Source organism: Notamacropus eugenii, chromosome 1, assembly GCF_028372415.1.
Source record: "Notamacropus eugenii isolate mMacEug1 chromosome 1, mMacEug1.pri_v2, whole genome shotgun sequence".
Lineage (NCBI taxonomy): Eukaryota > Metazoa > Chordata > Mammalia > Diprotodontia > Macropodidae > Notamacropus > Notamacropus eugenii.
In genome coordinates this window covers 241,803,544-241,829,754 of record NC_092872.1, presented here as the reverse complement: position 1 = coordinate 241,829,754, position 26,211 = coordinate 241,803,544, and the positions used below count along the sequence as shown (strand labels likewise).

At 47.2% G+C, this 26,211-nt stretch overlaps 1 protein-coding gene across 1 annotated transcript in view; it reads right to left on the bottom strand.

The window, feature by feature from the left end:
• SEMA7A (semaphorin 7A (JohnMiltonHagen blood group)) overlaps positions 1 to 26,211 on the bottom strand; it is a 66,289-nt gene that overhangs the window by 8,836 nt on the left and 31,242 nt on the right. Inside the window, exons 2-10 of the mRNA XM_072628377.1 lie at positions 12,316 to 12,458; positions 10,567 to 10,608; positions 9,474 to 9,566; positions 8,795 to 8,879; positions 7,328 to 7,438; positions 5,580 to 5,719; positions 3,577 to 3,761; positions 2,287 to 2,395; positions 1,782 to 1,980 (exon numbers count right to left, since the gene is read on the bottom strand). Of these exons, the coding sequence (XP_072484478.1) occupies positions 1,782 to 1,980; positions 2,287 to 2,395; positions 3,577 to 3,761; positions 5,580 to 5,719; positions 7,328 to 7,438; positions 8,795 to 8,879; positions 9,474 to 9,566; positions 10,567 to 10,608; positions 12,316 to 12,458 (1,107 nt within the window). The remainder of the gene's footprint in view (positions 1 to 1,781; positions 1,981 to 2,286; positions 2,396 to 3,576; positions 3,762 to 5,579; positions 5,720 to 7,327; positions 7,439 to 8,794; positions 8,880 to 9,473; positions 9,567 to 10,566; positions 10,609 to 12,315; positions 12,459 to 26,211) is intronic.

The window sequence follows — 26,211 nt, the reverse complement described above, 5'->3', positions numbered from 1 at the left end:
ACAGCCACAGCTACCGCTGGACTTTAGCTCTGAGGTTAGGCTAGGTTTTCCAGGGCAGCTGGTGAATGCCCAGAGACCATTCAGTCCATTGACCTGGCTTAAGACTCACAGAATCTCCAGAACTGGGTGGCACCTCAGAGGTCAACTAGCCTAACCTTTGCTTGCCCAGAAATCCTCTCCACCACATCCTTTACAAGTGGTGATTCTGCCTATCTGCTTAAGCTCTCCAGTATTTTTGAATCTCTCCAGGGAAGTACTCAAATAGGAGGATGAGGAGGATGAAGTGATTTAGTCAATAAACATTTATTAAGCACCTACTATATGCCAGGAACTGTGCTAAGCATGGGGATAAAAGGAAAGGTCCCCACTCTTGAGGAGTTCACAGTTTAAGAGAGACAGTCAACAACTATACGCAAATAGGCTAAATTGGAAGCGGCTACAAAAGGCTTCCTGTAGAAGATTTTAGCTGAGATTTTAGCTGGGACTTGAAGGAAGCTGGGAGACAAAGAGAGAGAGCATTCCAGGAATGGGGGCATAGTCAATGAAAACATCAGTTTGGTCCGACTCTACCTCCTGGACCTGCTTCGAGCATTACAGAATCTCAGAGTGGACTTCAAAGGTCATCTAATTCAACCTTTGTTGTTCAATCATTTTTCAGTTGTGTCTGACTCTCCATGACCCCATTTGGGGTTTTCTTGGCAGAGATATTGGAGTGATTTGTGATTTCCCTCTCCAGCTCATTTTACAGATGAGGAAACTGAGGCAAACAGGGTGAAGTGACTTGCCCAGGTTCACATAGCTAGAACATGTCTGAGGCCAGATTTGAACTCATGATCATAAATCTTCCTGATTCCAAGTTCTAGCCACTGCACCACCCAGCTGCCCCTAGTTCAACTTTTACTGATAAACAAATCCCCTCTACAACCTCCCAGGCCAATGGCCATTTAGCCCCTTCCACTTTGAGGTGAATTCCACTTGAATTTGCAGTAAGCTTTTCCTAACATTGAACCTAAATCCACCTCTCCACAGCTGTTACTTAACCATGACTCTGAGTTCCACTTTTCTAGGGCAAAGTAGAACACATCTCCTCCATATGACAGTCTTCCAAATACTTCCTGACAGCTATCATGTACCTCTTAAGTCTTCCCTTTTCCATGCCACCCAGACCCAGTTCCTCCACTTGCACCCCACCCACATGGCATAATTTCCAGCCCCCTCACCAGCCTGGCTGCCCTCTGGCCATGTTCTAGTTTGTCAATGTCTTTCCTAAAACATGACATCCAGAATTAAATGCAATACTTGAAATGTGGTCAGGTCAAAGCAAAATAAAGAAGGACTCAGACCTTCTTTGCACTAGACCTGGTTTCTGTTTAGGCAACAGTTTTTTTGGCTACCACATCCAGTGCAATTTATTGGATATGCAGTCCACTAAGACCCCCTGAGTCATTTTTAGAGAAACTGTGATCTAATCACATCTCCCTCATCCTGTACTTGCACATGTGATTTTTTTGAACACAAGAAAAGGGCTTTTACATGGATCACTATCCAATTTTAGGCTATGAACCATGAGATATTTGGGGATCCTGATTTATACAGATGTTAGCTGTTGCTGCCAGCTTTGCGGCAACTGAATTTGATAAGAATGTCATTCACACACCTCCACCCAAATCACTGATTACATTCACACCTTCATCCAAATCACTAATTTAAAAAAAAAAAAAATAGGGAGAATAAGGCCAAAGACAGTTCTTCAGAGAAACTGCCCAAAAGACCATCCTCACCTGTGGCCAGGTAGAGAACATCAAAGGTGGACCCATTCCTGGCCTGCATTTGGTGCACCAGGACTTTCTTGTAGTGATATTTGGAATGGAAGAGGGGTGTCTTCTTGGTCCCGAATGGCTCTACCCTCTGAGTCACCTCAGGGTGACTGTCAGCTACCTGGAATGTCTCTGTGGGTGTCAGCTGTTGATCTGGAAGGCACTAGGTCAAGGAAAAAGGACACAGATTAGTGGAAAGGAGGGAAAGAGAAGAACAACAATAAACAATAGGTCTCAGGGTTTCTTGCAAACAAAAGACATTTTATCAGCATTCGGGTTTGTTTATTTGCACCCAACAACCTGTAATGTGGAGAGGTATAGAGAGATCTTATCAGTCCAATTCTAACCTCCTGCAGAGGGTAAATGACTCTATAGTCCCATGGCTATAGAATCCCAAGCCCAGCACTCTATCCCTGTGTCTAAAGATGGAGAGAAGGGGGAGGGGAAGGACCACAGGACTGATACTCACCTTGCCTGGTCGTGGGTTGGGGAGTGAACCACTATAGCCTTTGAGTGGAGATGTACGAAAGATTCGGTCTATGTCACCAATGGAGTACACACAGATGGCGGAGTAGTTCCTGTAGAAGCACAGAGCCCTGCCTCAGTGCCTAGGCAGGGGGGTCCCTGCCTCTGGTCATGTCTGAACAGCTAACCCAGCTTCACGGAGGACTCAGCTGCACACTCAAGGGTAACCTAACTCTCTCCCACTATAATCTAAGGCTTTTCTTGTCTTGTCATTGGAAATTCGGACCTTGGACATCCTGCAATTTAGCCTCCTCCCAACATAGAAGACCCTTCCTATCATCCCTGGCAGATGAATATGCAAATCCTGTCCTCCGTGAGCATGGAATATGGAATGCCATCTCTGCCTCAACTGTGTGCCTTCTGCCCAGTGAAGGATGGTGTCTGCTCCCAACCCTAGGCCTGGGCCTTAGAGCTAGGCACCTAAGGCACCTCTTGGTCATAGGCTTGGATCTTTCCCTTCTCCCCCCAGTTACAACTCTGACCTAATCATGGTTAGGAAGGCAGCTGTCACCAGAGATTCCACATCTCCTTATATCCTTCCCCCATATACACTCTTTCTTGTTTTCAATCGATTAGAGTGATTAAGAGGCAAAAATTAAAAAGCTGAGCACAGTAATTGAGCATGGTGTGATAACACCCCTTGAAAGGCCGATGCCGCGGGAAGGGGTGGTATGACCTCACCTCACCTCCTTGGAAGCACGTAGCTGGTGATCCAGAACTGGCAACTATGTTTCTCACAGAGCCCCCATAAAGTCATAGAACCATAATTCTAGAGCTGAAAGGTACCTCAGGATTCATCTAGCCCAATTCCCTTATTTTACAGATGAAGAAGCAGAGGCCTGGGGTGGGGGGGGCAGGGATTAAGGCCCCCATCCACTCAGTGAGTGTCCTATATTTCTCTACCTCAATGATTTGTCTCCCTACCTGATGCCCCATCCTTCTCTAAAAGACCCTATCTTCTCCCTCTGGACCCCTATTCTCATGACTGAGCCCCATATCCCCTTTACTCATCCCCTTCCTTCTTGAAATATCCCTCTTTGAGATCCTCTCCATCCCTCCCTTTAGACCCCCCATTCCCTCCTTGAGTCTCCTATTCCCTGTCTGAGCCCTCATCTCTTCCCCTGAGCCCCCAATTAAACAGATTCCCCGCCCAACTCAACAGCAGACCCCCTGCTCTGCCCCCACCCAATGCTTAGCTCCTAGTCACAGACCCTTTGCACAGTCATCAGCTCACCAGGGGTTGGAGAAGACGCCATAGACCTTAGTAGAGCGCCAGTCTCCTGTGGCATTGGGAACCAAGAAGACGTCCTGCAGCCAGTTGAAGTTCTTGTTGGTGTCAGGGTCGCTGCACACCAGCATGGCCTTGAGGAAAGTGTTCCACTTGGAGGCGGACATGGAGCTCACGCCACCCCGGTCCCCCTGCTCAGGAGAAAAAGGAAAAGACATGGGGTTATCATAGGGCGAGACCAAATCCAGAGTTCAGCAGCCCACCTGACCAAGAGAACAGTCACAGGGGCTCCAACAGAGAAGAGAAGGAGAGCAAAACCTATGAGGCATCTTGGTACAGTGGAAAGAAAATGGACTCTGGAGTCAGAGGACCTGGGTTCAAATCCCATCCCCAACATTTGCTAGCTCTATGGTCTTGAACAGTCTCAGTTTCCTCATCTGTAAAATCAGGGAGTTGGGCACTAGACAGTCTCCCAAATCCCTCCCAGTTCTAAATTTATAACCTAAGGAAAGTCCGAACAGGACAGAGAGGAATTCTGACTCTTTAGCCAGATCCCAGAGACATATGGAATGGCCCCAGGGGCACTAAGGGAAGGAAGTTTGAGTACCAACCCCAAGCTACTCAGCTTCCCCCAAGTGCAAAGTCATTGTGTGAATTTGGAGCCTCTGACAAGGGGTCCAGGTAGGACATACCAACAGGTCTGGAGAAAGTCCTAGAGTGGGCAATAAAGAGAATTCAGAAAGACAACAAAGTGTAATGGAAACAACACTGGATCTGGAATCAAAAGACCTGGGTTCAAATCCAAACACTGCCACATATCTTCTCTAGCCCTCAGTTTTCTTCTCTGTAGATTGGGGGCTGGATTAGGTGACCTCTAATATCTATTCTAGGACTAAAATCCTAAGATCATGGTGTTTGGGGACCTGTCCCTGCCTTGTTGGGGGGGTAACAATGGTCAACCCCAAACCACTGCGCAGAGGATGGTACCTGATGGTATCAGGACTCCAGGTTGAGGAAGATGAAAGACATATCTGGAAGCATCGCCCGCTGGTACATGTCACATTAAGATTTGAAAAATATGGACGCTGCCCTGTTACTGCTGGGTGATAACACAACCTCTGCCCAGCAGACATAGCAAATTCCAAGTATGATGTCAGGTAAATGGGTCCAGGGTGGATACTGGAGGGGAGTGGATAAGGTGTGTCATCCTAAGAGATGGAGCAGAGGTAAAACTGGGGACTTCTTCTCCCATCCTATCTCTCTGCTGAAAAATTATTAATAAAAATGACTATCAATATTGCGTTAAATACTTTTTTATTGAACCTGAACTAAAATTTCCTTGGGGAAGTCTCCATATGGAAATTCCTTCTGTCAGCACAGGTTAGCACTTGCTCTGAAACTCAAGTGTTTTAGAGTTACCTAGACCACTGGGAGGTGATGACCTATCCAGGGTCACTCACCTAATATGAGTCACACTCAGGACTTGAACCTCAGCTTTTCCTGACTTTAACGGCAGCTCTCTGTTCCTTAGACCACACTGCCTCTATAACCGTAACAAAAATTATAATGATGATAATAATGCCTCACCCTCAAACAGTGACAGATTCTCCAAAGTGCTTTCACTGACGTATCCTCATTTAATGGCCACTCTAGCCATTGAAGTGGGAAAAGGACTTTTTTACAGTTGGGGAAACTGAGATTCAAAGAGAAGGGAAAAAAGTTTCCTGAAATTGCTCAGTGAATTAAGGATGGTGCTGAGGCTAGAACACAGTTAGGACCTTATCAAAGTCCTTTATATTGGACCACCCTACCTTTTAGTACAGAACAGCAATATATCATTGAAAGTGAGACTGGGTCAATAACTCAGTCCAGTCTCTAGAAGGACACCAGTGAGCCCAGTAGCCAGAAAGCTTCCCACAGAGCACGAGCAGAAATGGTTAACTCCCCTGGAGGTGGCTTGGCCCTCCCTGAAGCCCCCCTCCCCAAGCCAGCAAGCCCTGTGGCTGCACCTTACACAGTTGGGCCACCCTGGAGACGTTCATGGGGGCCTCGGGGTTCTTGTCAGGATTATTCTCCCGGAAAAAGTAGTAGATTTTGTCATCATAGGCTTCATCTTGATTGATAATGGTGGCCTTAATGAACTGTGGGTCTGGAACAGACAAAGAACCCCAACCACAGTCAGCCACAGCACCAAGGTTCCATCACCCTTCCCTGAGACTTCCTGTTCAAGGCTCCTGATGTCCCAACCCCTCTTATCCAATAGAGAAGTCTCTTACTCCCTGAAGAAAGAGGGACTGGATTAAGATCTGCCTGGCAGTGAGTGGGGAGGTGGGGGTCTATATGACAGAGATAATACTGCTGAGCCCAAAGGGATAAAGAGCTCATTGGGAGAGTCTAGACACCATGTCAAGGCAGTGGGTAGCTTATTCCTAAGGGGTAAGGGGATGATTTCCTCTTGTCACCCTACATAGGCAGACACTAATGACATATATGCATCTGACCAGTGCCCTAGCCTATGCTCTCAGGGGTATGCAGCAGGAGCAGGAAGCTCTAGGCCTTTCCCATCCCCAGGCAGGGGTGGAGGAAGACAGGAATAATTAAGGGACAAATAGGGAATCAAGGGAAAGGACTAAGGAAGGCATCGGTCTTGTGCTGAATGTATGGTGCCTTGGATTCCTTCTGCTCAGGCCTCTGTGGAACCTAAGGGGGCAGACACAATGATCTAAACCCTGAGAAGGTGGAGCTGGACTAGGGATGGGGCTGAGGCCGGCCTCAGGAGAACAGCATTTGTTTTTGAACTTTTGATGAGAACACCATCCCCAGAGAAACAATGACCTAATGTCCCTGGAAACAGCCAGAAGCTCCCCAGATGTTCTGGCTGTCAATTGGGCCAGGGGTGGAGCTCCGTAATGAGTTGGAAGGAGGGAGGTTAGAAGGTCTCCCGATGAGATCAGGCCTCCCCAGGGCAGGAGGGCATGCAGGCGGAGGGCAGAGAGAGGAACTCCCAGCTGCTCTGGGGCTGTCTCCTCCTCCATGAGGCTCCCAGGAGAACCACTCAGCCCCAGCTTGCTGCCAGCACATACACCTGCTGAGTGCCCGCCTTCTGTTTGGTTCTCCTTCCACAAATGCACCAGCCCCAGGGTCAGCTTTCATTTCCCAACATGTATGTTCAAAGTCCAATTTAGCTGCTTGGCTCTCCCCTTTCCCCCCTCTCTCACCTAGTGTTGCCCCTTACTCCCCCACCCCGCCATTTGCCTTGACTAAGTCCAAAGTCTTCCCCCAAGCTCCTAACACCCCCAACCTTGTACATAGCTCTCACCCAGCTCCTTAACATGCATCCTTCACTTGAGTCTGTCCACCATCCCTCAACCTGGGGCTAACTCCTACCTTCTCCTTTCTCTGTAACTGTCCAAATACTACCCATCTGTTGCTTCAGCCAAGATTCCACTTCCATCAAGAAGTCTTTAAACTATCAATAATCTCTCCCTCCCCTGACTTCCTATAGCCCTTCCTGTCTACATCACACCACCTAACACTCAATCACTGATCACTTGAGGCTGTCCTCCAACTGTTTCACAAGGATGAATTCTCTGTGAGCTCCAGGGAGGGGGAAGGGGGAGGGACAACAGGGAAGAATCCATCTCATCTCCTCCTGTCCTCTCCTAACCTCCCCATCAACCCCAATGCCACAGTTCCCACAGAGAAGGCAGAGGTGGGGACATAAGTCCACATCCAGAAAGGTGACTGATTGACTCACTCTGCATGACCATGTCACTGGTGTATAATTCCCGCTCCCCTCCAATGCGCCGGAACCTTGGGATCTTGCCATTATATTCTTGCTTTCTGATTGTGGAGTAGACCTGGTCATCTGCAGATGGGATAAACAGAAGACTCCTCATCAGCCACCATCATCCCTATAAGAGCCCACACACTCTGAGAGGCTATTGAGGTTTCCAATGTCTCACAAGCTAAAGTCACCCCACCCAAAAGACAGAGTTTTTCCAATTACACCCATTTCTTTGCAGAACTGGGGTGGGGGGGGGGGGCCTATGGGTATGAAATAATACATATGCTATCCAATGTTTTGGAATATTTTTCCCGTTAACTTTGCTGAGATTCCCCCCCCCACCCTTTCTTATCCTCAGTTATAAGGGATGACTCTGTGAAAGGATGTAAAAACAAAATAGCTCAATAAAAATCTATTGTTTTAGCATTTCAACTTATGGATGTTAATGGTTTAATTACTCAAGGGTCTCCTCAGGATGTCCACTAAACAATTCCATGCATAGAATGTTTGGAGCAGCTAGGTGGCTCCCTAGTGCACAGATCGCTGGATCTGGAGTCAAGAAAACCTGAGCTCAGATTCAGATTCAGGCAGTTACTTGCCTGCGTGACCCTGAGCAAGTCACTTAACTTCTGTCTCAGCTTCTTTTAACTGTAAAATATGGCTAACAATCACATCTATCTCCTGGGATCGTCATAAGGATCAACTGAGATATTTGTAAAATACTTAGAACAGTGGCCAGCACATAGCAGGCACTTAATAAACGTTTGTTTCCTTCCTTTCCAGAGAGAGGCAACACTGGGATAATAGCACAGTTCCCTTACCCATAACACGAGCTTAATAATTCAATTCAATAAGCATTGGAATCAGAAGACCTGGGTCCAAATCCAAGCTCCACTTGTATTCGAATCATGCCCCATAAGCCTTGTTCTAGTTACAGAGTCCATGCAGGCTCTTGGAAACTGAACTGGACCCACAACAGAAAACATCAGCAGTTTTATTTGGCTAATTCATCAAAGACATTTCCATCGACCTCCCTGTTTTTCTGGGCTGTGGGGCCACAGCTGGCGGGACCTTAAAGGTCATTCATTTCAATCCCTTCATTTCACTAATGAGGAAACAGAGGTGACATGCCTGGAGTGACCCCTCTATTAAGTGTTTGAAGCAGGACTCAAATCCAGGGCTTCCTGCCTCCAAGGCCAGCTCTTTACCCAGCAGCACACAATGCCTCTCTGTGAGAGTTTCCTTCCTCTGTAAAATTAGGGAGCTAAACCAAAGAATTGCCAAGGACCCTTCCTGTTCTAATCTGTGATACGGCGAATGCCACTGTGTTACACACAAGTTTCACTTGTGTGTGTGCTGACAGCAAGCTTGCCTACAAGCTTGGAAGTCCCTCCAGATGGACCTCGGCCCCGCCTCCTTCCTGGAACAGCTACGTACCACTGAACAGGACCAGGGAATTCTCATCTGGGCTAAATGGAGCATAGCCCCGTCTTTCCCCAAGCGGAGTGAGGGTCTGGTTAGTCTGGGAGAGAAACAACAGGCAGGGTCAGTCCGGGCCCCCTAAAGTCTACTTTGCTCTTCAGATCTATGAAGGATGAGGGTCCTTACTCAGCCCCTGCCCCTCCCCACTTTCCGTTCCCTGAGCCTCCTGCCTGAAAACCCTTCCCCACTCTCCTCTCTGCCAATCCATGCCTTTCTGCTGTCTCAAAACTCATCAAACCCCCACCTCCCTCTCACTCCATATTCCCTCATTATTAACACAATTGGCCTAGATTAAATTGTCCCTTCTTATGTCTCTGGGGTATGTGTGTGTGTGTGTGCACGCATGCGCACGTGAGTATGAGTGTGTGTGTGTGTGTGTGTGTGTGTGTGTGTGTGTGTGCTTATATTTGTTTCATACAAATGTCCTCTTCCCCTGTCCCCCTCAGACTGGAGTCACTCACAGCAGAAACTCTTTTTCTTCCTTGTTTCCCAGCTTGATGCTGACTGGTCATTGGTCAGAGGCCAGTCAACCCCATTTCTCTGACCTTGACCCTCCCTCTCCTGCTTCCTCTTTTAATAGGTTGGGTCCCTCAGAGCCCCTCCCCCCAGGCTGAAGGTGGAAGGGTGGCCTCACCAAATTCCAGCAGCTAGGTCGGCGAGCGTTGGTCCCACAAATGAGCAAGCCTTCTCTCTGCTTCTCCAAAAGGGTGATGTAGTTCTCACAGTCCTTATAAAGATAAAACAAGCATGGAGGCTTTAAGGTTGACACAAAGCAGCAAGAACCCCTAAGGGTGAAGGATCAGTTGAGGGAAAGATACTCAGACAATGGGGCCACCAAATGGTGCGACCAGAGAGAAGACCTAATTTGCTGGAAGTAGGTTTTTATTCAACATAAGAATTTCCTAACAGTCAGAACTATCTAACAATGGAAAGGACTATTATGTGAGAGAGGGAGTTCCTGGGTAACTGGGGAGTATTGGAACAAAGGCAGGATGATTGCAGGCTTGCCATAAAGGGGGTTCCTGCACTGAGTGGAGGGTTGTTCTACGATGAACAAAATGGGATCATTTCCCTAACTAGAGCTGGTCCAAAAAGCAGGATCTGGGGACAGCATTTCTCCTGTTACAGGAAATGCCGAAACAGAGATTGGATGGTCACTGGTCAGAGAGATTGTGTTGAAGATTCACACACCCTGGCGCTTTCCACTTGTAGGATTCTATAAGGTTAAGCCTCCAAAGGGCTGAGAGAAAAAGAAAGAGGAAGACAGTCTGCTGTTCCTTGTCTATAGTAGGCATGGAAAGCAAAAATCCAAAGGTGTCTCATACCCTATCCTAAGGCATCCTCCTAGTCCCATCCTCAAGGGGCCAGGCCATGGAGCAAGAGTCAGGCTCTCTTTTAACACTAGGAAAAGAGGCATGATATCTCATAGAAGGCCCTTGGACTCTTTTCCCACAGTTCTTCACTTTGACAACTGCTACACATTTCTCCAGCAATTTGCTCCCATCTCTGCCAAGGACACCCACACCTAGAGCAGGGGTAAAGAGTAGGTCTCCCCTGCTCCAGTCCCAGCAGGATAGGCTACTCCCAATAGCAACCAGGTAGGCTGAGAAAAGTAGGAAGGAAGCTGCTGAGACTTATCTCCTAGCGGTACCCCTCTCTACCCATGTCTATGTAACATTCACTCCCCTCTTGCACCCATATTATCTATAAGACCCAGTCTTACTCACCCACTGATTTTGGCAGAATGATTTATTGAGATTGAAGTCCACCTGTGTCAGAGAAAGAAGAAAGGTAGCATTGGTCCATACTGCCCATACTGAAGTGTTTTAAGGAGGGGCAGTGTCACCTGATGGTCAGAGCCTAGACAGTCCCATAGTTTTAGGTCTGAATCCCAGACACACCTCTCTCATGGCTTCTACTCCAACCCAGAGGGGCATTCTAGCTTTTCTGAACAAGTTATCTCACTGGGGGTGGAAAGAGAAGAGATCTCTGGGGAATGGGTAGTGGCCACAAGCTACAGGGTTTCCTTTCTTGTTTCAATTGGTCTTTGATTCTAAGCAAGCCCCTTGCCTCTCAGTGCCCTCGTTAGACTCAAAGCTCCCTGAGAGTAGACCCTGAGACTTCCCCTATCAGACCCCAGGGTTTCAAGAAGGGCAGAGGCTGAATTTCCTTTCTGTGTTTCTAGGGAAAACATAAGAGCCATCTCCTCCCTGGGGCCGCTGAGGAAAAGGAGGGCTCTTGGTAAACAGGAAGATCTATTAACATTAATATTTTTAGCTCCTTGGTTTAGAGTGCTCATTCACACCTGGGGATCTCCCTCTTTCTCCCAAGGAGGGAGACCCAATCTCATTCTTCATCTGAGGTCCAGAGGAACTCAGCTATCTATCCCTAGAGGGTCACCATGAGTCACTGACTAAGCAGAGACTGGAACTCAGGTCCCAGGCCACCAAAGTTAGGGCCCTCTTTCCACCAGTGAGAGGTGAGACTCATTAGCTAATGTTTGTTAAGTGCAATTATGTCAGGCAGTTTCCACCCCCAGGCTCCTCCATTTGGCCTATTGTTCAGGGCTCTTCTCCCAGGGAACCATTTATAACAGATGGAGCCCGGAGGGGAAGCCAAGTCATCCCCACCCTCACCTCCACTCCCACCCTATTCCCAAATCCCCTAGGAACAGAGGGGGCCCAGGGCTTAGAAGGGAGATGTTTCACCTTTCCCTCCCCCACCAACTGTAGAAACCCTCAGGGGTTTTGGCAAAGACGTAGATGTGAAACGTTCATCTGGATCCTCCCCTTCCTGGAGGGGGGAGGGAAAAGGGGAAGGACAGAATGAGAGGGGAGGGTATAGGGAGAAAGGATGAGGGAAAGAAGGAAAGAGAAGATATAGAAAAGAGAGGAAAGAGGGGAGGAGAAGAAGGGAAAGGAGAAGGAGGGAATGAGAAGAAAGGCTGTAGGGAGAGGGAAAGGGAAAAAAGGGACAGGGAAAGGAGAAAGGAGGCAATAGGAAGGGAAAAGGAAGAGAGAAGGGGAGAGGAAAGAAGAGAAGGAAAGGAAAAGAAAGAAGGGAGGGAAGAGGAGAAAAGAGGAAGAAGAAGGGGGACAGAAAGAACACGAATACAGGAGGAAGAGGAAGAAAAATGAGAAGATAGTGAGGAGTGAAAAAAGTCCAAAAAAGGAAGAGAAAAAGACAAAGAGGAGGGGGAGACAGAGGAAAAAAGGGAAAGGGAAGGAAACAAACTGCAGAGAGAAGCAGAAGGAAAGAAGTGTGAAAGAAGGGAAAAGAAAAGAGGGATGAGGCAGAGAGAAAGGAGGAGAGGGGAATAACCCAGCAGGTCACATAACAAAGTGGGCCACTCAGGGGTCTAGAAGCTGGAGGAGATGGCAGGTTGTCTGGGAGAGGGCAGTAGAGGGGAGGGGTCAAAGAGGAGAAAGGCACGTTCTAACTTGCCCTGGACACCGGGAAGGGAGCAGAGCCTTTACCGTCCTTAATGAGGCATTCTTCCCCTGGATGAAATCAAAATGGTAGAGCTTCCCTCGTCCTCCCACCAGGACAGAGTCACTGCCCAGCTCATGATACAGCACCGTGTGTGGCTCAGGTTTTGGGAAACTGTAGCTCTCCTGCCCTGCAAAGACCAGAGAAGAGACAGGTTAGAGGGAGGAAGAAAGAGGGGAGAGCCAAGAGCGAGGACACACAGTATGTCCCTTCTCCCACCTCGAATCAGTCCCATCCCCCTTCCCTCCCCCCCAAGCAAGGGAAGATGTCTTCTGACCCCTGTTCTGGGCCACATCCTCCAGGAAGTCTTCACTGATTGATTCCATCTGACTTTCCTGGGGAAGCCATGTCTTTCCTTTTCACTCAGTACCCCAAGGGCAGGGGGCATTTCTCTTCCCCTAATCCTCCCAGTACAGATCAATACAGTGTCAAAGGCACAACTGTCCAACCTTGGGATTATTTTTGCCTGCTGTCTGAGATTCTGGGTTACTCTTAGGAAGGAAGGAAGGAAGGAAGGAAGGAAGGAAGGAAGGAAGGAAGGAAAAAAGGAAATAAGCATTTATTAAGCACCTACTGTGTGCCAAACCTTGTGCTAAGTGCATTACAAATATTATCTAAAACATCGATTGAAGCCAAGGGTTCTTAACCTTTTTTCTGTGTATTGGTTAGCAAGCATTATTAAGCACCCACTATGAGCCTAGTTCTGGGGACACAAAGAGAGGCAGAACACTGGCTTTCTGCTCCCAGGGAGCTCACAATGTGCACACAACTGTGTCCAAGCTCTAGACAGTAGAAATGGGTGGCCATCTCAGAGGCAAGGTTGCAGACTCCCTCTACTAAAGTGTGCTAAAGCTAATAGAGCCCTTCTCACCTGCATCAGATAAAATACATAGGGTTACAAATGAACCTAATTCTATTTTAATGAAGTTTCAAAATATTTTTTTAAAGTTCCTGGAACCAGGAGTAAGCTTCTTCAAGGCAGGCCCATCAGTGACATGCTACCAGCTTCTGGAAGGAGAGGAAAATGACTGCAGTTCCAGCCAGCAGGTTACATAACAAAGAAACTGTCTTTGGGAAACCTTGAACTGCTGCCTCTCATAGAACCTGGGGGTTCAGAACTGGAAGCAACTTAGCGATCAACCTTTCCAGGTCTCCTGGGATAAGTCTCAGAATCAGGAAGCGATCGACATAAGGTCACAGAGCTCTTGGAGAATTCAGCCTGGTCCCTTGGCTCCAAAGCCAGCATTCTTTCCATTCTGCCACACTGTCTCTCTCATTCCCAGGGTTCCTGACACTGTTTTCCCATCCTAGCCATTCAGCAAACAAGCACTCTTGTGTGCTCAGGTGTGCTTAAAGGAGAACATGCCTGGGGGGCTGTCCTCCAAAAGGCTCCCAGTCTGGCTGGGGAAAGAATACTGACCCATTGTGGAACTGTTTTTGTCCTTCGTTCTTGAAGAGGACCAAGACCAAGACTTGCAAGTGAATTACATTTAAGCGAGGGAGATACTGTGCAAAGACACCAGCCTCACTTTCTCCTTCAAAGCCATCTGTGTCCAGTGTCCAGGTATAGAGCAGGATAGCTGGAGATGGCCTTGGAAGAAGGCTGGACTTAGCGGGATCAGGAAAGTCTGGGTTCAAATCCTGCTTCTGATATCTACTGGGTGTGAAACTCTAGAAAATTCACTCAATTTTTCTGAGCCTAAGCTTCCTCAATTGTAAAATTGAGAGGTTGTTCTACATGTCCTGAGGTCCCTTCTAGCTCTAAATCTATATATAAGTGATCATGGCAAGAAACAGAGCATTTATTAAGTACTTACTATATGCTAGGCACTGTGCTAAGTACATGGGCAGAGTGGGGGGGAGGGAACCTAAGGGTTGTGGAAATAGGCAGATGAGAGGGTTCAGAGTGGTCGAGGAAAATTCCAGGCAGGAAGATAGGCTCTCAAGAATCAGTAGGTATTAGAATTCCAGTCACAGCTAGGAGTGACTTTGGAAACTCTATTAGCCCTTCCTCTATAGCAAGTTGTAAATGATGCAGTAGGCAAGTCTTTGAGAGTTATCTGAGGCTAAGAGGTCTAAATGAATTTGTAAGAGAAGAGGAGGTGGAAGAAGAAGAAGAAAAGGGAAAATAGAAGGAAGAAAAAGAGAAGGAAAAAGAGGAGAAAAAAAGAGATGGACGAGAAGAGGCAGAGGAGGAGGAAGAGGATTTAAACCCAGGTCCCCCTGACTCAGGTCCAGCTTGCTATCCAACAGTCAGGCTGCCTCTAGGAGAAGGACCTTTGGAATCATTTCATCCACCCTCTTCTTATTGCAGGTATGGAAACCCAAGCCTGGAGAAGAGACATGTCTTGTCTTGACCATACAGTTAGTGACAGAGCCAGACTCAGAATTCAGGTCTCCAGACAGCCAGCCCAGTTCTCTTTCTCCCGTACTCCACAGTATGGTCATAATCTAGTTCATAGACTCTCACAATTGAAAGGGACACCAGAAATCATCCCACATCAGCCCATACCTGAGCAGAAATACTTTCTACAAAATCCCTGACAAATGGTCATGAAATGTTCACTTGCCAACCGCTGTTGACAGAGGGGTAATCTCAACATTTCACTTCTGAGACGTCCAGTGACTAGGAAAACATTCCTCATGTAGCCATGGATTTGACAAAGGTCTGCCCTTAGCTAGTTATGGGCCTTTGGGCAAATTATTTAACCTTAGTCTTGTATACAGCAGTAAGGAAAGTGCTTTGTAAAGTGTTGTATAATATAGAGAACAGAGAGGAAATGATCCTCGCTGGAGGGGAGAGCAATGTGTTGGAGAACAGTAGAGAAAGGATGGGGCCTTGGAAGTCAAACCATAGAGTAGAAAGCAGGCAACAGGGAGTTATTATAGATTCTTGAGGGAGAGAAGACAAAGGGAATGAAATTAGTGCCTGGAAAGAGCAGCCAGGAGATACTTTGGTTGTTGCTGTTTAGTTTTTTAAGATTAGTCTGATAATCACTTCTGTCTTCACTATTATCTAGGAAGGTTAGTTACTCCTGAGAGCTGTTCTTAGAATCCTTCAAAGTAAGGAAAACTGCCTAACCTGCCTTCTGGGCACATAGGGCACAAAAAAGTCTCCCTTCCCCCCTCTCCCTGCCTGACCTCTGGTGGCTTCCAATTGAAGAGTTCAGCACTGGGCCAGCTCCAAGGCCAGGAAAGTCTAGAACACATGCAGAGACCATAGAAGCATTCACTCCCATCTCTGGGACTCCCATCAGCCAGCCAGAAGGCCTGTCAGCCTTCTCCCCTCCTAGCTAAAGCCTCCCTGGAGACGGCCCGTCGGCCCAGACGGTACCCACAGCACGAATGCCAAGCAGAGAGATGGCAGCCGGTGCCAGCCTGCCCACAGATGCTCCCCCAAGTCCTCTCCCCTCCCCCACAACATATGGACTATGGGGGAACAGTTAGGAAGAGGGGAAGGAGCGAGGCATCACAAAAGATATGACTTCCTCCAGCCTGGAGAAGACAGGCTTTCCCTCTGTAAGGGAAGAGGTAGGATGGGAGGGGGTTGTGGATGCTGTTAATGAAGGAACAAGGGCGCTTCTGTTAAGGATACAGTCAAAGCCTTCACCACCCTCACACTGGAGCAAAGGGGAGCTGTTTTCCAGGATCACCTGTGGTGCCCAGACACTGTTGTCCCTCCAGCCCTGGCTCTACAACTGTCCCCCTTCATCTTCCCCAAAGTTCTAGATCTCCACTTCAATCACCCCCTCAAACTACTGTGGGACCCTGGCTACTTCTCCCTACCATATAAGGCAGAAAGTTCTTTGATCTTTCAAGTTCCCAAGCCCAGTTTGATTGAATTAATTAGGAAATAAAAGTGGGAAGATTGTATCATGGGGAGCCTCAGGGCTGGGTGTACCCCATCAGGAGAGGCCAGTGGGGAGATGGCACTGATCCTGGGGCCCACTTTGCCCCAGATTTTCCCCTCCTCCATCCCACCTCCTCTAGGGAGACTCCCCTGACTTCTCCCACCTTTTCTGAGCCTGCATAAATACCAGACTCACATACGATCCTTCTGCTCTCCAATTGTGTTCCAAGGCTTGGTCATGTCCCCCAACCAGACTGAGTCCCAGAGGGCGGGCACAGCCCACCATCCCTCCTTCTGTCTCTCTCACAAGGCTAAGGATAAGAAATGGAGATAGGGAGGGGACAAAAGTCCTCAGCAGACTTATTGGTTTGCCAGGTGGATCAATGAGGATTCACAAGACATTTGTTATTACAAGGCTCCTGAAGCAGGGCCAGGGTCACCAGAATGACCGCCTGTGCCTTTAAAAGCAGAAGGGCTGACTGGGCAGATGGAAGATTCTGACCAAAGAGGAAACAGTAGATTTGTTGCCTCCAGGGGAAAAAATGTATCTTCTTCGCTTCAGAATGTAGCCTGAGCTGAGAGCTGAACAGGCATCTTCATGAAAAGAGCCCCGGGCTTGGAGTCCAGAGTCCTGGATCTAAAACTGGTCAGCCTTATGACCTTGGGCAAATCATTCCAACTCATTAAGCCTGTTTCTTTATATGTGAAATGAGAAGACTACTTCTCTACAAACAAAAGATGATAAGATCACAGACTTAAACAAGCAAGAAGTGTTAGAGGTCACCAGGACTAACTTTTTATTTTATAGAGAAAGTGACTGAGTCCCAGGGAGGTAATGACTCACCCAAGGTTCCACAGCCAGTAAGTAGTAGAGCAAGCATTTGGACCCAGGTCCTTTGACTACAAATCCTGTGGAATCTGCACCAAGGAAATCAGGAGACCCACACAAGAAGTTCCTTTCCCTTCCTGTCTCCTCAATATGTTAAAAGAAATCCCCAAACCTTACATTACCTACCTGTGGAGATTAAGATAGCTTAAAACTTTGTAGAAAGTCCAAGAGTTCTTATTCTAGGCTCTGGGAAGGATACCACGTAAGGACAATCTACCTGCCTTGACTCAGTCACAAGGAACAAACAGACCCCTTTCTCCTGTTCCAATAACCCCTATGAGGAAACCTAGGCATTGCTGATTTAGAACATAAGATTTCCATTTTTTTGCTCCTATTTGGATAATGTTGGGGCAAGAAGGCAGGAGAGTTTATAGCTCCAGACATGACAAAAAGAACGGACTGAGATGCTGTAAAATCTCTACTTCCTGCCCATTTTCTGCAAGGTCTTCTCCCCTCCTACTCCACAGAAATACCCAGAATCCTCCTGTCACAGGAGAGGCCTTGCATTCATTCAGTCAGTGACCCCCTCCCTCAGTGTGACTTGGTTTGGGGTAACATTCCTTCCCCCAAATCATGTTCATTCTAAGCCTGAGCCCTCCATAGAGAAGGATTATTCTCTCCTTTGAGAAAGGGATCTCAGGCCCCAGCAAGGGATGGGGAAAGGCAACCCTCTGAGTGGCCAGGAAGCACAGGCTATAGGGAGCTCTGCTAGGGGTCCAGTCAGACCTAGGTAGAGACCCAGGCCCCAGAAGGGGTCCATACTGACCAGTCTCCTTAGAGTGCTTAGAAACAAAGTCACCCTAGACTGGTCCCTATAGCTGATGGTAATTGAATAACTATTCTTCACTGGTCAGGGAGTAGAGGTAGGTAGAATGTATCTAAGCAAGTAATACCTCCCAGAATCTACTGAACCGTCACCTGGCCACCAGCCCCAGCACCTCCCCTGGTTGGGCAAAAAGTCACTCTAGCAACCTCAGTGGTCCCATGCAGTCTTGAATATGAATCAGTCATAATGGGGTAGAGGCTAGCAGAGCAGCAGACTGCAAATGGCCAGGTAAATTTACCCCAGCTTGGCCAGGCAAGAGACTACTCCTCAATCCCTTGCTTCCAACCTTGACACTTCTGAGGTCGGACCTAAGTCTCTGATGGCACAATTTGAATCCATTGCCATTTGGGCTACATTTTGCCGAAATCCACCATGGGATAACACCCTGTAAAATATGAAAATTGCCACAATGTCATTCTTCTCACAAGCAAGTCCACTTCCTAGCTGTCTGAGCAAACCACTTCCTTCCCATACTGATCTTTCCTCATCAGTGGAATGAGGGGACTTGATGAGATGGTCACAAAGCTCATCCCATTTCCTAGAACTCCCCACTTCCTTTTTCCATCCCCCACTTTTACATCACCTCTGATGTAAAACAGGGCTCATCTCATAAAATCCTAGGAATGCAAGCTATAGAGGACCTTAGATAATAGTTATAGTAATAAATACAATTCATATGGCTCCTTATAAATATTAGCTAAGTGACTGTCTGGGGTCACATGGCTAGAAAATTGTCAGAGGCTGGATTTGAACACAGGTCTACCTGACTCCAGGTCTATCAATCCAACCATTATAGCTGCCAATAAACAGATGTCTTACAGGTCAAATATTTGTAAGAGCCTAGCTCTAGGGCTGGAAGGGACCTCAAAAGCCATCTAGTCCAATCTCCTCATTTTACAATTGGGGAAACTGAGGCCCTAGGATGCTTAAGTGATCTGCCCAAGTCTAACAGACAGCTAGGCATAGGACCCAGCACAAGTCTTTCCATGAACCAAAAAGGTCTCATTAGAGTCTGTGCTCTGGGGCAAATCCCCTCCCCCTTCATTTAGGTGAGAGGGTATGTGAGCTAAGTCAGTAGCTAAAGGACAATGAGGAAAAGAAAAATATTCAGTGTCACTGGCCTGTTGCCCCCACCAGCAAGAGCTGCTAATATCAAGTCATGGGGCAGGAGGTCAGGGACTAGATTGTTAAGTTTTCAGATTTCTCCTCCTCCAAAGAGAAGTATCTTCATCCCTGTGGCTGAGTTGAAAGCACCTAGTGAGGTCCCAGGCTGCCCCCAAGCTGAGGGCCTCTCATCGATTGAAAGCCCTGGACAACTCAGCACAAAATATCTCCTTTCCTTTCCTTTCCTCTTAGAGGGCAAAATTAGACTGGAAGGTTTTGGGTTTCCTGACTCAGCTCTCTGCCATCTCCACTTTCATCCAGTCACCGCACTGAGGTACAAGTTCCCTCCACACTCGCCCCCTGGGAGCTGGACCTGGGATCCAGACTGTCTGCACCTTCCCATTCCTGCCCTCACTAAATGTCCTCTCACAGTAGGTTCATCTTCCTGCTCCACTAAAGCCAAGAAAAAACAGCTGAATTCACATCTGGAAGATGCTGGGTCATTTTGGGGGAGCATTTCCTCAAGCTCATCACATCTTAAGAGGTGAATGGCCCTCAGGGCAGCTTCCTAACCTACCCCCGGACCACCTCTTCCAAAGGAGGCTTCAACTCCCGACCCTGTTCCCACCACCCCATATTGTGGCCCTTGTGTTACTAAACCCTGGGTTGGCCAATGGAGGCAGAGGAAGGAAAACATATAGACTCCCAACCTCAGGAGCCCCCTATGATGAAGCCAGCCTCCATATCCAGAAGAGTTATAAGAACACTGGCAGATAACAATTAATATGGTGCAGACCATCCCACTCAGGAGATTTGGGGAAAAGGAACAATAATATTAATAATACCTTGAAATAGCCTTACACTTTTCACAGCATTTTCAAATCCATTATCTTCCTCGGGTCCCACAACACTCTTGTGAGGTAGGCAGGGCAGGCATCATTAACCCCACTGATGAGGAAATTGAGACCCACAGAGATTAAGTGAATTGCTCAAGGTCACAGAACTATTTAGTTGTTGAGAGGAAACCAGAAACCAGGTTTCACAGTAGAATGAGGGCTGGATCTGAAGTCAGAAAATCTGGGTTCGAATCCAGCCTTTGCTACTTAGTCCCTGAATGATCTTGGGCTAATAGCTCAGTCTTGGGCCTCAGTTTCTGTGAAAAGAGAAGGTTGGCCTAGATCATCTCAAAAGACCCTTCTGGCTCTATATTTATGATCCTGTGAATCTGGTCCAATCATCATCATGGGGAAAAGGGGTGGAGGTAATCCAGGAAGGCTTCCTATTGATGGGAGCTGCTACAGGAAAGGCAACATAGGCATGTCCAAGGGAAGCTGGAGAAGAGGAGATGACACCAGTTTGGGGGGAGGGGGGAAGGTTGAACAAGGGCCCCGGCTCATCCTCTGCTCTCAGCCCCTGTTCACTCAGTCAGCCAGAGCTCAAAAGGCCCGATTGTTCCCTACAGAAGCATCCAGCGGCTGGATGAATGCAAGAATGAGAGGCTTTGTTCATTTCGAGGATGAGGAGGGGGGTGCTCCCATCAGCACTTTGGGTGATCTGCCTGAAGTCCAAATGAAGAGGGCAGCAGGGAAACCAGAAATCCCCCGAACCAACAAACCCAGCTGTCCTCATCTTTCCGAAGGAGGGGCAAAAAATACCAGGGAGCTACAGGAGTCCTTTGGAGCCCCTTGGTTACGGAGGGAAGCCCCAGACATCTGCCACCTGGCCTTCACCATCAACAAGGAGGGAACCCTGAGCCTGGAGAGGGAAGATGGCTAGATAGCTAGGGTGTCAGCTTCACTACTGCTGATTAACATTTATTTTTGCCCTTCTGATCACTCTTAAGTGGCGCTGGCAGGGTTTGGGTTTTATTAGTTATTAAATTTAGATCCCTGTTGCCTCCCACCCCCTCCACCTCCCTGTTAAAAGCACAGAGGAAGAAATCACCTAAGAAACTCAGAGAAATAAATAGGCCAATACTATTACAGTTTCTGTCCTTACTATTGGACCTCAGCCTACCATGGTACAGAAAGAACAAGAAGGTTCGCGCTTAGTTGGACTCTTAGCATTTGGATTTTAGTCCTGGACCTGGCTGACTATTTGACCTTGGGCAAGTAATTTCAGCTCTCTTCTCTCAAGCCCTTTCCTCTTCCTTTCTTTTTTCTTCCTTCCTTCCTTTCTTTTTTTTCTTTCATTCCCTCAATTATAAAAATGGGACAATCATAATAACTACCTCAAATTATCAAATGAGATCATGCATAGAAAGCATTATCTAAATCTTAAGATACTATATATGTCATATTATTATTAATAGAATTTATTTAATTGCTATTCTTGATAATAAATGGCAAATGAGTTAACATGTATAAAGCACTTTTTAAACCTTTAAACCTTAAAGCCCCATATAAAAGTAAGCTGTTAATAATAACAATATAATTTAAGGGAGCTGGTCTGCTTGACGACCCTCTGAAGCTGGAACATTCTATATGGATGTCCTATGTTCCAAGGCCCTCCCCAAATCTGACATTCTATGACTCTTATGACCAGGTCAAGGGAGCAAAGTCTCAAATTCCTGACCATTTTCCCTTTTGCTTCCCCAGGAATCCAAAGGGTTAGGAAGGATGGGGAGGTCTTCAATAGGCGGTGAGAGAGAGGGGAGGGCATGGGCAAAGCTATGAGAAAGCAGTGAGTGTGCTGGCTGCATTCTTAGCATAGTGAAGAGACCAACTGCTGGAATGGAGGGTTCATATTAATATAGAACATAAGATGAGAAAGGTAGATTGAGACCAGACTGAACAGAAAGTAGGCAGTAGGGAGGCATTGTAGAATGCCAGGTTAAGGAGTATGGCATTTGTCCTGTAGGTGATAAAGAGTTAGTGAAAATTTGAGGATAGAATAGAGGAATGGAAAGATTGTTAGATGAGGAGCCAAGAGATTTGGGTTATAATCCTGGGCCCTGACTGTATGACCATGGGCAAATCACTTCAAGGCTCTGAAACCTATTCTCTTTCTTTCTCTCTCTCTTTCTTCTAGTCCTTCCTCTTTCTTCCTTTCCTACCTTCCTGCTTGCCATTCTTCCTTCCTTCTTTCCTTTCTTTCTTTCCTTTCTTCCATTCTTTCTTTCCTCCTTCCTTCCTTCCTTCTTTTCTTCCTTCCTAACTAGTTGTATAACCTTGGATCAGGTGCTTCCCCTCTCTAGGCCTCATATCTGTTAAATGGGGGGAGGTATAATAGAACAAGATGATCTCTAAGGATCCCATAAGGGCCAACTTTCTTGATCTAATAGTCTGGGATTTTCCAAGAGCAGGGTCCTGGGGGTCTAGTGACTAATCAGTTCATCAAACGTCTCCCTGCCTGAAGATCTACTCAGGGGAAGATTAAGCATGTCTACAGGTAAGCATAATACCAGAAAGAGAGTGATAGAGACAAAGAGGAAATCCAGACAAGATCCTCTAGGGTTATTTAAGGAGAGTGAATGTTTTCAGCTAAAGGGATCAAGGAAAGTTTCATAGAGGAGACGGTGCCTAAGCTAAACTTCAAGGATGAGGAAGGATGAAAGGTGGATGAAAGAGATACGGAGACAACAGCTGAGGAAGGACTAGGTCAAATCATCCCTTGGCTACCATTATGAGTCCCTAGAACCTCAAGAGGGAGCCCCTGTGGAAGTCTGACTAGTGACACTGAGACACTTCACAGAGCCCAGGGACAATGGAAGGCAAAATCTCAAGAGAGGCCAGAGCCCCAATATCTCTGAACCCCACCCACTCTCTGCATCTAAGTAGTCTTCAGGTAGTGGTATAGCAAGAATCCTGGGTACTAGGGAGCTGAGGGATAAGTGGTCCTATGCCTATCAGCAAGATGGGAGCCCAACAGACAGCTCCATAATCAGTATCACATCTTCTCCTACTTATCAGTGCACCCACATCAGGAAACCCAGGCCCAGGTGAAGCCAGGGACTAGCTGAAGGTGCAGAGCCTTAAAGAAAATCCCTCATTGGAGGTCTGCACTCACTTTCCTACGGCTTCACCTCCACAGCCCCTCCCACTTCCTGAGGAGGTCCAGCTATTCATGGGTATGTCTCCTGCCTCCTGTGAAGTCTCCTCCCATCTTGCACATCTTTCACCTTCCCAGCCCCCTTCCCCTCCAGTTCCGATGGACCAGGTTTCTCCCTGGGGCCTCTGCTGGCTGGGACAGAGTGTGTCTAAAAGAAGCACAGTCTGGCACCACAGCCCCCCCTCCCCCTCGGTTCCTGAACCTGACGCATTAGTGGCTGAGTAAGTAGCAGCTAAAAGCTCCCAGAATAAATAATGGGGGGGGGGGGGGGGGGGCGCTGAGGGAAGGGAGGGAGAGAGGAGGATCCACAGGGTGGCTGCTGGCCAGGTCCTGCCCTATAGCATGTCCTCTCCCTAGAGCCAGCATCACCCCCCCACACCCACACCTCCTTCCTCCCTTCAAAAATTATGAATGGCCCTGGCCCCTTCCACTCCCCAGCACAAACCTTGGAGGTTTCAGAAAGGGCATTGTCCTTCTGGGAGGTTTTACGAGACCACAGCAATACAGACAAAATCTCAGAGTTTGCAAAGCAGCGTGGTACAATGGAAATGTTAGATTTGGAGTCAAAGGACTCGGATTTGAATGGTGCTTCTGTTGCTTACTAGACAGTATGATTCAAACCCAGCTTCTATATGACCTTGGACAAGTAACTTAACCTCTGTTAGCCTCAGATTGGATGGGATCAGATGGCCTTAGTTTCCTCATGTGCAGAATGAAAGGTCACATGGCCTCAGAGATTCCTTCCATCTCTAGATGTAGCAAGTAATTAGCCTGTCTAGGCCTCAGTTTCATCTCTAAAATGAAGGGACTGGACCAGCTGCCAAGATCCCTTTTAGATCAAAGTCGATGATCTTTATTCCCTACTTCCTTTTTTCTGGGCCTCAGTTTCCTCCTCTTTTAAAGTGTGTTGGAAAGGACCATCCCTAAGGTCCCTCCCAGCTCTTAATCTTAAAATCTCATTAAGGGATTTTAGCTCACTTCCTCACTCACTCCTACATTTTTTGTGGGAGGGGTAGGACATTGGAATGGAGAAACAGATCAGTCAATCTCAGTCAATTCACTTTCCAGAATGCCTTTTTGGTGAAATGGAGAAAATAATATGGGCTGTTGTCCTGACTTAATAGATAATAATGGATGTGAATGCCCTCTGAAAAAGCATTGTGCGAATGTAGAAATTAAGTGCAGAAGGAGGTGAGAGGTGCCCACTTGCCTGGTGGTTTAGAGGAATGTTTGCACCCAAGGAAGGTTGTGGGATCTCCAAAGTCTCCAGAGAGAAGCCCCTAATTCTTCCCCGTTCCCCATCCTATTTGAAAGCACCATCAGGACTGCTGAGGGTGTGGGCTAAGGAAGCTTCTCTTAGTCTTTCTCCAGGGCATCTCTAAGTCCTAGAACTGAAGGACTCATACAAGTTTACAGAAACCACCAGGAGTGAGAGATGGAGAGAAAAAGAGAAAGAGAAAACATTTATTAAACATTTACTATGTTCCAGGCACTGGGAATGGGCTAAACATTGGAGATACAGAAACATGAAAACAAAATGGTCCCTATTCTCAGGATCTCACATTCTGCTGGAGAAAGATAAAGCTGCAAGGGGGAGCTGGGAAGCAGGAGAAAGGAAGGGAGCCCAGTTCATTTGGTGCAGTTGAGTGGGAAAGGGGCAGTGAAAACAACAGGATTGGACCGTCTCGGGATACAGAGCTTCCAGAGGAGAACTCAGTCACTGAGCCAAGCCTAGATGGCCAATTTTCAACTTGTTTTCAATTTTTTCCATTTTCAAGTTTCAGTTCTAAAATTCTGTGGTTGTGAGAGAGAAGTGACTTTGAGGATTTGGGGGTGGGTTTCCTCTGGATTGTCTTGGAATATCCTGGAGAGGACTTAGAAACCTATCATTCCTAGGTGATGTTCTCCTAAAGATTCCATTTGGGATCTTGTCTTGAGTATTGGCAGATGTGTTCTGGAATGCTGAGTCAGCACTTGGGAGCCCAGCTTCTCATTGGTGATCCTCTATCTGCTCTATGAATGAGGGTACTTGCTAAAGACCCCTGACCTTGACACTAATCAATGCCAGACAACTATCAAACTGGGACTCACAAAGCGGCCTCTAAAACTGGCCGTGTCCTTTTCCAGATAAATGTTCATTCTTCTTTTCTTGAGTCTTCTCTCACCTCTTTGAGATGCCCAAAGAGCCCTTCTCTGCTATAGCTCAGCACTCCCTTTGTGTCATGTCTGCTCTAGGTTGCCTTCACCTTGGGTTCTCCCTTCACAAATACTGGTCATAAGCCTTCTGTACTTTGGTAGACCCTTTCCTCTGACTGAGGCTTAGGCTCCCCTCGCTTTGTACATGATGACGAAGTCTTGAAGAGGTTGTTGCTTGTCCAAGGTCATGCTCAGTATCAAAGTTGGAATTTGAACCTAGGTTCCTAGGTCATGGGGCCCTAACACTGGAAGGGGCCTTAGAGACAGTTTAGTCCAACTCTCTAAGTTCACAGATAGATGATTAAGGGACTTGTCCAAAGATAGTAAAGAGAGTACTACTCAGATAGTAAACACCAAAGTTGGGATTAAAAACCAAGAAAAACCTAGACTTCCACCTTTAGGGCCATTATTCTTTCTATGGTGCCACAAGGCCTCCCATTTCCTCATCTGTAAAATGTATCTGTAAAATAATACTACCTATCTCATAAAACTGTTGTAAGGCTCAAATGAGATAATGCATGGAGAGTGCCTTACAAATCTCAAAGGAGCCAAGAAAGTAATTTCCTGGTGCCCAAACTTGTCATAATGAACCTCTCTATACCTATCAAGGCTGTTCCTTGCACCACAGACCCACAACTCATTGGTGAACCATACTTGGAGACTGTCTAGCTTGGTAAAAGCTACCAAAGTTTACATTCAGTGGGTACCACTCTTGGGAATCCAAGATCAGCTCACTACCAAAAGTACCAGGGTAGGAACTTAGTGAAGGATTAGGTTATATAAACACCTCAAAAATCACTGAGGATGTGGTGGCTCACCCCTGTAGTCCCAGCTACCAAAGAGGTTGAGGGTGGTGGATCTCTAGAGTTGAGGAGAAGGTTAATCAGGTTCAGCAGCAATATAGTGAGGCCCAGGGAGTGGGGGGAAAGAGAGGAGGATCAAGGGAGTTAAAGCATCTCAGGTCAGAA